This window comes from Lithobates pipiens, unplaced genomic scaffold, assembly GCF_037356315.1.
Source record: "Lithobates pipiens isolate NorthernLeopardFrog02 unplaced genomic scaffold, aLitPip1_a1.2 Scaffold_16, whole genome shotgun sequence".
Classification (NCBI taxonomy): domain Eukaryota; kingdom Metazoa; phylum Chordata; class Amphibia; order Anura; family Ranidae; genus Lithobates; species Lithobates pipiens.
Window position 1 is genome coordinate 442,951,485 of NW_027507748.1, and position 12,237 is coordinate 442,963,721.

The 12,237-nt window shown below is 42.5% G+C and overlaps 1 protein-coding gene across 9 annotated transcripts in view; it reads left to right on the forward strand.

The window, feature by feature from the left end:
- AFF3 (ALF transcription elongation factor 3) overlaps positions 1-12,237 on the forward strand; it is a 498,510-nt gene that overhangs the window by 105,862 nt on the left and 380,411 nt on the right. For 2 of the 9 annotated variants that reach the window (XM_077482711.1, XM_077482716.1), the window contains one exon: positions 9,239-9,291. The exons of 6 other annotated variants lie outside the window; for them this stretch is intronic. In XM_077482711.1, coding sequence (XP_077338837.1) covers positions 9,285-9,291 — 7 coding nt within the window. In that variant the 5' untranslated portion in view covers positions 9,239-9,284. Of the gene's footprint in view, positions 1-9,238; positions 9,292-12,237 lie in introns of those variants that run through there. One more of the 9 variants, XM_077482714.1, reaches the window with a different exon arrangement.

The following is a 12,237-nucleotide window of genomic DNA, read 5'->3' on the forward strand; positions in this document are numbered from 1 at the left end:
ATGTGCAGTTTACTGCACTAAAGGCATGTTTATCTAGGTCTTATTTTTGACAACTATCTGTCAAAACTGTGCGCAGCTGCTAGCTGTTAAAGCAGTATTAAATTCAAAATCAAAAATGTAATATATTGCAGATTAGCAATCATTAGATGTGGTGGCTGCATCAGTTTCCTCTTTTTAGTCTTTTTTCTCTCTTTTCACCTGATGATCTGGACAGTAACACACCTCCTGTATTAGAGTGCCCCCAGTCAGCTGGGGTTGTCGGGAAGAGGCCCTTGTCCTCATCAACATGGGGACAAGGTGCTTTGGGGTGGGGGGGCCGCGCGGCCCCCCCTTCCCCAAGGCACCCCCCATGTTGAGGGCACGCGGCCTGGTACGGCTCAGGAGGGGGGGGCGCTCGCTCGCCCCCCCTTTCCTGGCCAGCCGGGTAGCGTGCTCGGACAAGGGTCTGTTGTGGACTTGGGGGGGACCCCCACGACGATTTTTTTTGGCGTTGGGGTGCCCCTTTAAGTCCATACCAGGCGGCGGGGCCAGCAAGGTCTCCTTCGCGGGCCCCGCCTACCTGGAGATGCGCTCGAAATGAGCTGACTTTCCTCCGCGTGTGTGGGCGAGTCCGTTCATTTCAAAAGTAGGGCGGATAGTAAGGCGGAACTTAGTACTAGTCCGCTCAAAAAGTGCCGTGTGTGGGCAAGTAGCCCGTTCGGAAAGTCCGACGTACAGTCTGGCGGGAAGTCCGCCATACTAAGTACATCGGACATACCGCTACGTGTGTACGCGGCTTTAGATGTGCTAGAAGATTAAAAACACTATTTAATCATTTGAAGCTAAACTTCAGCTAACACTTTATAATCAATTTTTTTTTTCTTTTGGGATAAAGGTTTAAATAACTAAAACTGATCATTGTAAGCAGCCCTGCCAGTGTTAACTGTTTTTTTCCTCTCCCCTGTAAACTGAAACCTCTGGAAAAAAACAACTTACTTACTAGGCAGATCACAAGATGAAAACAGAAGAAAGAAAGCTTAAAAAAAGGAATGCAGCCATCACATTTAGGATTCGGTAAGATGCAACTTGATAAATGTATGCTTTTGGGTTTAATACTGCCTTAAAATGCCCTGTGACTAACAGCCCTGGTTCTTACTGACAATGAGTCCCCAACCATGTTATCACTATGCCAGCTGACTGTGGAAACTTCATACTGGACCTCATGCAACTTGGATTCTGTGCCTCTCCACTCTTCCTCCAGACTCTGGGACCTTGATTTTCAAATGAAATGCACAATTTTCCACAGTCAGTGATGATTTGGGAAGCCATGCCATCTGCTGATGTTGGTCCACTGTGTTTTATCAAGTCCAAAGCCAGTGCAGCCCTCTTAGGCCGCGTACACACGCGCGGACTGTTCGCCCAACTTTGTCCGTCAAACAGTTTCGGCAAACAGTCCGCTCAAACTTAGCATGGACGGACATGGCCACACACGACGGACGAACAGTTTGCTGAAACCGTGCGCGATGACGTGAACGGCACGTACGACGGGACGAAAAATACGACGTCCTATACACTGCATTATAACTTTCGGCGTGAAAATCCTTTCTGAGCATGCGCGCAACTTTGTTTGACGAACAAGCCTACACACGAGCGGACTGTTCGCTGAAACAAGGTTTCAGCGGACAGTTTTTCGGAAATTCCGAAAAACCTTGTCCGTCAAACTGTCCGCTGAAACTGTCCGCTGAAAGCCCACAGACGAGCGGACTGTCCGCCCAAACACTGTTCAGCGGACAAAGTTGGGCGAACAGTCCGCCCGTGTGTACGCGGCCTAACAGGAAATTCTAGAGCACTTCATACTTCATTCTGCTGACCAACTTTACCTGGTTTCTTGATCATGGTATCACTGTGCTTCATTGACCAGCAAACTCGCCTGACCTAAACCCCATAGAGAATCTGTTGGGTATTGTCAAGAGGAAGAAGAGAGACATCAGACCCAAAAATGCAGATGAGCTGAAGGCCGCTATCAAAGCAACCTGGGCTTCCATAACACCTCAGCAGTGCCACAGGTTGATTTCCTCCATGCCATGCCTCATTGATTCAGTAATTCCTGCTTTTCAGTAAGCCAACATTTCTGTATTAAAAAAATCCTTTTTTTTATTGGTCTTATGTAATATTCAAATTTTCTGAGATACAGAATTTTTGGGTTTTCACTAGCTGTAAGCCATAATCATCAAAATAAAAAATAAATGGTTGAAATATATCAATCTGTGTGTAACACATCTATATAAAATACATGAGTTTCACTTTTTGAATTAAATTACTGAAGTACAGTAAAATGACTTTTTGATAATATTCTAATTTTATGAGATGCACCTGTATTCAACTGGTCTTATGAATTGCACATCCTTAAAGCAGTAAAGCTAGGTCCTGATTCTCTCTTCATATTACCTTGCATTTAAAGTGACTCTGTTGTCTAAATACAAGTTCTAACAAAATAGTTAATTTGCAAAGAAGACAGTTCTAACAAAATAGTTAACTGTTTAAAATAGGGATGCACAGATACTGATACTGGTATCGGGGCCGATACTTGGCATTTTTGGGGGTATTGATACTCGTGAAAATGCACTGATACCAGAAACCGATGCCGAAAGTGACGTCAGCTTGGGCGGAGCTCGGGAACCGGATAAGGTTTGCGGCCTCTTCACACTCAAAAACGCAAACCAGAAGAATTTTTTTTGTGTCTCTAAACTCTGAGCTTAAAATATACCTTAATTATCCTAATGTGCATGGAAATGTAGGATAACATTGAGCCGTATCAGAGTCCAATCTTTAACAACTTCAATACAGGGCATTTATACACCCTTCCTTCCCAGATCAATTTTTAGCTTCCAGCGCTCTCACACTTTGACTCAGTCATGCAACACTGTACCCAAATAAATTTTTTATCATTTTTTTCATACAAATAGAGCTTTCTTTTGGTGGTATTTAATCACTTTTGCTACATAAGTGAAAAAAGTGCGAAAATTTTGAAAAAAAAACACTTTTTTTAGTTTCTATGATAACATTTTTGCAAATAAGTCATTTTTGTTCATAAATCTGGGCCAAAATTTATACTGCTACATCTCTTTGGTAAAAATAACCCAAATTAGTGGATATTATTTAGTCTCTTTGAAAGTTATAGAGTCTACAAGCTATGGTGCAAATCATTGAAAACTGATCACATCTGATCACTCCTAATGCACTGACAGCTTATCTCATTTCTTGAGGCTCTGAAACGTCAGGACAGTACAAATACTCCCCAAATGACCCCCTTTTGAAAAGTAGACTGTCCAAGGTATTTAGTAAGAGGCATGGTAAGTTTTTTGAAGTTGTCATTTTTTCGCACAATTCTTGGGAAAATTAAGATTTTTTTTCCCCCACAAAATTGTCATAATAACAAGTTATTTCTCACACACAGCATATGCATACTTCCAATTACTCGCCAAAATACATTCTGCTACTCCTCCTCAGTATGATGATACCACATGTGTGGGACTTTTACACAGCCTGGCCACACAGAGAGGTCCAACATGCAGGGAGCACCGTCAGGGGTTCTAGGAGCATAAATTACACCTCTAATTTCCTAACAACCTATTACAATTGTAAAGGCCCAGGAGCCCCAGGACAGTGGAATTACCCACAAAATGACCCAATTTTGGAAAGCAAACACCCCAACGTCTATTCTATGAGGCATAATGAGTCTTTTGAACAGTTAATTTTTTTCCACAAATCTTCGGAAAACGTGGAAAGAAAATGAAAATATATATTTTTTTACACAAAGTGATCAGTTTATAAGATATTTCTAACTCAAAGCATGTACATAGCAAAAATGACACCCCAAAATACATTCTGCTACTCATCCTGAGTATGGCAATACCACATGTGTGTGATTTTTACACAGCCTGGCCACATACAAAGGGCCAACATGGAGGGAGCACCGTCAGGTGTTCTAGGAGCATAAATTACACCTCTAATTTCCTAACAATCTATTACACTTTTGAAGGCCCTGGAGCACCAGAACAATGGAATTACCCAAAAATTACCCCATTTTGGAAAACAAATACCCCAAAGTGTTTTTTTGACAGGTATACGGGTACTCAGATGGACTGTGACAGGTATTCGGGTACTCAGATGGGCTGTGACAGGTACTCGGGTTCTCAGATGGGCTTGGACAGGTACTCGGGTAGTCAGATGAACTGTAACAGGTACTCAGATGGACTGTGACAGGTACTCAGGTACTCGGGTACTCAGATGAACTGTGACAGGTACTCAGGTGGGCTGTGACAGGTACTCAGGTACTCGGGTACTCAGATGGACTATGACAGGTACTCAGGTATTCGGGTACTCAGATGGGCTGTGACAGGTACTCAGGGACTCAGATGGGCTGTGGCAGGTACTCAGGTACTCGGGTACTCAGATGGGCTGTGACAGGTACTCGGGTACTTGGGTACTCAGATGGGATGTGACAGGTACTCGGGTACTTGGGTACTCAGATGGGATGTGACAGGTACTCGGGTACTTGGGTACTCAGATGGGCTGTGACAGGTACTCGGGTACTCAGATGGGCTGTGACAGGTGCTCGGTTACTTGGGTACTCAGATGGGCTGTGACAGGTACTCAGGTACTCAGATGGGCTGAGACAGGTACTCAGGCACTTGGGTACTCAGATGGGCTGTGACAGGTACTCGGGCACTTGGGTACTCAGATGGGCTGTGACAGGTACTCGGGTACTCAGATGGGCTGAGACAGGTACTCAGGCACTTGGGTACTCAGATGGGTTGTGACAGGTACTCGGGTACTTGGGTACTCAGATGGGCTGTAAAAGGTACTCAGGTACTCAGATTGGCTGTGACAGGTACTCAGGTACTCAGATGGGCTTTGATGGGTGATGATAGGTACTTTGATGGCTGGTGACAGGTCCTCTTTATTAGGGGGTAATCAGTGTGTGTTGGTGTACACTAAGCAATTACGAGATGTTACCGTAATCTAGCGAGGAAGAGAACCCGGTAACATCTCGTTACCACGGTTTGTTTACATTCATTGACTGGCTGTGTCCAATCATGTGGTAAAGAGCCAATTTCATTGGCTCTTTACTGCGATCGGGGTTGGGCTGTGTCAGGGTGACAAGCCTCGTCCCCGATCACTGCTCTGCACGTGCCCTAGGGGCGTGCATGTGGGCCGTGCATGTAGCCAGTACATGTGACCGGCTGTGATTGGACACAGCCGGTCACCTGGATCGGGGGTGGAGCGGGGAGGCAGATCACACGGATCGGGGATGGGCTGTGTTCGAGGAAGGCCCCCAGGGGCCCGCAGGAGCTGCAAGATACCAAGGACATCATGTGACGCCCACCCAGGATGGGAGATCCCATCTGTGGATGTCATATGACCATGGCCCAGTACTGAAGTGGTTAAAGTGTTACTAAACCCAGGACCCCGCATTTACTATATCTGGTCTCCCACAGTACACAGAACATGGAAATGCAATTATTTTAGTAACTATAAACTGCTAATTACCTTTTCTCATCAGCAGAATATAGCAGTCTTGTGACTTCTATAGGGGTGCAACGAATAAAAAAACTCATGGATCCCATCGTTCCTGGGATCAGAGTCATGGACTGGACCATTTTTCGGATCATCAAAAAAAAAAAAAAAAAAAGAAAAGACAAATCTTGTTACACCCACTGGAGTTTTAGATTTCACAGTTATTTTCAACACAAAACGGAGTTTATATGCTTAAATACAGTATTTGTAAATCCGTCACTTTAACTGACAATTGCGCAGTGGTGCGACACTGTACATAAACTAAATTTACGTCCTTTTTTTCCCACAAAGAGAACTTTCTTTTGGTGGTATTTGATCACCCCTGTTTTTTGTTTTTCCCTGAAAATAAGCCCGGTGTCAGAAACCATGAATCAGACCGAGACAGAAGTACAATTAAATCACACTTGTTTATTAAATAAAAAGGTAAATAGAGAAAGCATAGTCAAAGCATAGCCAGAGTCCGTAACCGGATAGAGTAGTCAGCCAGGCCAGAGTTCAATAACCGGATCGGGTAATCAGCCAGGCCAGAGTTCAATAACCAGATCGGGTAATCAGCCAGGCCAGAAGTCAGGGATCCAAGTAGAGCAACAGCAAGCAGGATAAGGAGCCAGAAGGGATGTCAGCAAGCCAGTCTTTAAACAAACTGCAGTAGATGGTTTCTTGTGATGTGACCAAGGCGAAGGCAGATATGAAGTGAGCTGGACAGCTTTAAGTAGGCAGGTCAGAGCTGGATAAGGAACAGCTGGTAACTGTGGAGAGAGATGAGAGCTGGCAATTAACCGACAGCTGAGCAACCAGCCCAGTGAAGGAAGGGCTAAGCCAGCCCTGACACCCGAGTCTTATATTAATTTTGGCAACCAAAAACACAGAAGGGCTTATTTTTGGGGTAGGGCTTGCCATTTAATGTGCTGTCTTCTCGCCCCCTCTCCCTCCCTGCCTGGCAGGAATCCCCAGTGTGAAGTGAAGTAAAATACATTTATTACAGTAGTATATAATGAAAAAGGTGTGTTTCTGTAATCTATGGTGTCACATACCTTCTTATAGCGCCACTCGGTGCTTCCATAGCCCACCGGAGCTCTCTTCCATGATCAGAGCATTGCAGAAGGAAGGGGGGTGAGATCCCCTCCTGACAGGCAGGAGAAGAGGAGGAGATCAGGTGAGCGGTGCTGTATACCAAAGGTATTTGGCTACAGATTAAATTACAGAAACACACACACTAGGGCTTATTTTCGGGGCAGGGCTTATATTGCAGCCCTCCTGGAAAACCAGGGTAGGTCTTATTTTCAGGGTAGGTCTTACTTTCGGGCAAACATGGTAGCATGTAATTTTCAAACTTTCAGCACAGTTGTTTGCTATCTGGGTTAGTAACACTTTAAAAGATCCTTTCAGAGGTAAAACCATCAGAAGTGTGGGTGGTCTATTTACACCATGCTTACATAGAATGCCCCTTAGCAAAATAGTTCATTTTGTAGGAGAGGAAAATATAGAGTTTCTGCCTTGAAGTGCTCTACTTTCTTTGCCCTTCACTGAACAAGTTAAACGAATGTACACACGGTCGGACTTTCCGGCAGAAAAAGTCGTCTGTATGCTGATCCGAAGGACCAAAAACTACGCATGGGCAGCTATTGGCTACTGACTATTGAACTTCCTTTTTTCTAGTCCCGTCATACGTGTTGTACGTCACCGCGTTCTAGACAGTCGAACTTTGGTGTGATCATGTGTAGGCAAGACCATTTCGGAACTCCGTCGGAAAAACCGTCAGAGTTTATTCCGACAGAAAAAAACAGTTGTGTGTACGTGGCATAAAGCTGGTCATACATTATACAATTTTCTTACTCAATTTCCTTTAGATTTACCTTCAACTATGTAGTGCAAGGGCCTTCCTGATTGTGTGAAAATTGAAAGTGTTTAAGTATCACCTCATATTATATGGTTTAGGTAAATCTAAAGGAAAATTGTGCATGAAAATTGTATAATGTATAATTGTATAATCCCTTAGAAGCTGATTAGCTACCATGCACAGCTGCACCAGATTCTGAGTGCACTAGTCTTAAAGCGGGAGTCCACCGGGACTCCGCGTTTTTTTTTTTTTTTTTTTTAAAAGCCAGCAGCTACAAATACTGCAGCTGCTGACTTTTAAATAGTGACACTTACCTGTCCAGCGCGCCCGCGATGTCGGCACCCGAAGCCGATCGCTCGCTCGGCTGCTGGGTCCCGCCGCCATCTTGGGTATGGGAATCAGGAAATGGAGCCTTTCGGCTTCATTTCCCGGTTCCCTACTGCGCATGCGCGAGCCGCGCGGCGCAATCCGGACGGTCCCCGCTGCCTCTGGGAGCTGTGTGTTTCCCAGCAGGCAGCGGGGCACTTGCTGAAGGAGGCGGGCGCTTGCGGAACGGGGCGTAACGTACGGCCCGTTCCGCAGAGAGCTAGCCCGGAAGTGGGTGCAGTTACCTGGATTATCCAGGTAACTGCACCCCCCTCCCCCCTGAAAGGTGCCGATTGTGGCGCCGGAGGGGGGGGGATTCCGATGAGCGGAGGTCCATTTTAGGGTGGACCTCCGCTTTAAGCCCCATACACACTATCAGATTTTCGGATGATTTTTGTCTTCAGATTTACGAAAACCATGTAGTGCAAGGGCCTGCCTGTTTGCATACAAATTGAAACTCCTAAGGTTTGACCTCATATTATATGGTTTTGGTAAATCTGAAGGAAAAAATCTGCAGAAAATAGCGTGTATGGGGCTTAAGGCTGGCCAAACATGTTCAATCCTCTTGTACAATTTATCTTTAGATTTACCTAAAGCTGGCAATACACCATACAATTTTATTATTCAATTTCCTTTAGATTTACCTTCAACTGCATAGGGCCTGCCTGATTGCACACAAATTTAAAGTGTTTAGATTTGACCTCATATTATATGGTTTTGGTAAATCTAAAGGAAATCTATAGAAGAAAATTGTATAATGTATGGCCAGCTTTAAACTATGTATTGCAAGGGCCTGTCTAATTGGATACAATTAAAAGTTGTTTCGTTTTGACCTCATATTATATGTTTTTTGGTAAATCTAAAGGAAAATTGTATAAGAAAATTGAACATGTATGGCCAGCCTAAGTAAATCTACCCCACAATATGTTCAGACTCACAGTGGTCAACTGGAAAAAGATTGTAACAAGTCTGACTTTCCATTACATTTCATTATATTGTACAATATCAGTATTATAAAATTGCATGTTGCCTTATACATCATTTAATACAGATTTCAACATGCATCCTACTGACGGCACAATTACATCGCCTTCCTATAAATTGCTGCAATGTATAACAGAATGTTATTATTATTATTTTTACATTTTCCTTTTTATTGTAGGCGAAGGATTCTAAATTAAAAAAAAAAAAATCTTCAGCTAAATGCACTGCATTACAGTTGGTGTAGTAATCCCAGCATACATTAAAGCATGCAAGCCCTGTGTATGTTGTGACGATGGTGATATACTTGCAGCTTTCTCTGTTCAGTACAAGGGTAGAGCTGCAGGCGCATGCCACATAACCGAGATCAGCCAAGCAATACGTAGCCACTGTCAGCAGTGGCTGCCCTATTTATATAAGTGCTTTCTGTTGTGCTATGCATGTGTGCTCACGCAGCAAGACACTCAAAGGAGGATTGTTTACACCTTCCAGCTTACAGAATGGCATACATTATATCACAGGAGCTGAAGATCCCTTTATGTTTGGTAAGAGCACATTTTTATTTGCTTCTTTATGGGAAATCAAATGGATTTATCATTAGTGCAGCCATAATAGGTTTATTTACAATGCTTTGTACCAGCTCACATTGTTATCCATCACTTAAAAGGAATGTGCCACATTGCATTTTTATGAGCTTATCTTCACTATTTCTGGAAAGAAAACTTTTTTTTTTTTCAGCACTGGCAGTGCCTCTGACATTAACTATATAGTAATAATAAAATACCAATTTAAATGACAAAAAAAAAATGAATTGTATGTTTTGTAATTAAAATGCTTTTATTTGTGATGAGGATGTTTGTGTTAGAAGCTGGCACTCATCATGTATATGTGGGGCATAATTGCTGAAGATGTTAAAAGTTCATTTGTCGTTTTTTTTTTTGCCATGTGCCTAGGGTTGCCACCTCATCCCTTTAAACCTCAACATATAGTCATTACACCGGTTCTGAGGCTAATTAAATGCAGATAAGACACCACGTGAGTTTTCATTACCACCTTAATTAGCCACAGAACCTGTGTAAATAATATGTGTTCCGTTTTAAAGGGATGAGGCGTGCAACCCAAAGCAAATGGATCTGCAATCCGATCGCGGATGGCAAAAGTAGCTGCATTTTTTTTTAGGCTCGGTGCCACTCGAAGACATTGCTTTGAATGAAAGGGTATGGCAAATTTAATTAGGCAGTTTGATGGCGTGTCACATATGAAACTAGAACAGGATGTAAAGTAAACATTCCCTTCTAATTAGCAATTGCTAGAGCAGTTTGAGGCACATTCTGCAGGCAGCTGATTGCCGTTTTAACATCTCTCTAACAATAAAGGAAGCTGACATAGCAGGTGTAAACAGAGACAGTTCACTAAATGGCAAGCCTCAGAGGTTGATTTCAAGGTGAACGTCGATTATGAAAGCTATATCCATAAATACAGAGTAATTACATCTTCACCCCCCCCCCCCCCATATAGTAAACACACTACTCAAACCGCTATTAGTGTTATCTCTCCATATCACTTCGTTTCCTAATTAACAACACTGCTATAGTTTATATCTAAAATGTCAACCGGTATCAGAGCACAACGGTAAGTGCAAAATTGTTTTGGATACAATGATTTCCATTATAAAGAGACAGTAAGACACATTTTACAGTTTATGATTTACATCGCTGCTGTAAATGTAGAATTATGATATTGTAACATGGCTAAATGGGGAAAAAAAAAAGAACAGGTACAGTCTGTTCAGTACAGTATCATGTTCCCCAGAGAGTATCTTCACTGTGTGCTCTGCTAAGTGCTCGCCATTGATGTTTGTCTGAACAAATGTATATTACTAAAGTGTTTCCTGAGCTGCTGGACAAATGCACTGCTCCTTAGAAAAGAATAAAGCTGATGGATTTACATGTAAATGCTGCACTCGTTTGCACTTTATGGAGCCAGTGCAAAAGGATATAAAAAAACACAATCTTATTGTTCCACATGCATTATAGAAAGGACTGTCATTTTCCAATCAGATACTAAGAGGTACATATACATTAACTGTGTGTATACAGTGTTGAAAGAGAGACAGAGAGTTTTCTAGAATCAATATAGATAGAACGATAAAAAAAAATTGTGCACTGTCTAAAAAAAAAAGTGAAATTTTATTTACTTAACCATATAGAAAATGTTGTGCAAGTGTACACTGTAAATAACATGCATTATAGAAAATTTACATTTATAAGTATCTCCCATTAATTCTATTGCTGTTCTGTACCTTTAGTAATAATTATTACCAGATTAGCAATCTAGTACTTCAGGCATTCTCCATGCAACCTAAAGTTCCTAGAGGGCTTAGAAGATGAATTACCAGATTTTCAATCCAGTACTTCAGGCATTCTCCATACAGCCTAAAGTTCCTAGAGGGCTTAGAAGATGAATTACCAGATTTACAATCCAGTACTTCAGGCATTCTCCATACAACCTAAAGTTCCTAGAGGCTTTAGAAGATGATTTACCAGATTAGCAATCCAGTACTTCAGGCATTCTCCATACAACCTAAAGTTCCTAGATGCTTTAGAAGATGATTTACCAGATTAGCAATCCAGTACTTCAGGCATTCTCCATACAGCCTAAAGTTCCTAGAGGGCTTAGAAGATGAATTACCAGATTAGCAATCCAGTACTTCAGGCATTCTCCATACTGCCTAAAGTTCCTAGAGGCTTTAGCAGATGATTTACCAGATTAGCAATCCAGTACTTCAGGCATTCTCCATACAGCCTAAAGTTCCTAGAGGGCTTAGAAGATGAATTACCAGATTAGCAATCCAGTACTTCAGGCATTCTCCATACAGCCTAAAGTTCCTAGAGGGCTTAGAAGAGGATTTACAAGATTAGCAATCCAGTACTTCAGGCATTCCCCATACTGCCTAAAATTCCTAGAGGGTTTAGAAGATGATTTACCAGATTAGCAATCCAGTACTTTAGGCATTCTCCATACAGCCTAAAGTTCCTAGAGGGTTTAGAAGATGATTTACCAGATTAGCAATCCAGTACTTCAGGCATTCTCCATACAGCCTAAAGTTCCTAGAGGGCTTAGAAGATGAATTACCAGATTCGCAATCCAGTACTTTAGGCATTCTCCATACAACCTAAAGTTCCTAGAGGGCTTAGAAGATGAATTACCAGATTTGCAATCCAGTACTTCAGGCATTCTCCATACAGCCTAAAGTTCCTAGAGGGCTTAGAAGATGATTTACAAGATTAGCAATCCAGTACTTCCGGCATTCTCCATACAGCCTAGAGTTCCTAGAGGGCTTAGAAGATGAATTACCAGATTAGCAATCCACTACTTCAGGGATTTTCCATACAGCCTAAACTTCCTAGAGGGCTTATAAAATGAATTACCAGATTAGCAATCCAGTAATTCAGGCATTCTCCATACTGCCTAAAGTTCCTAGAGGGCTT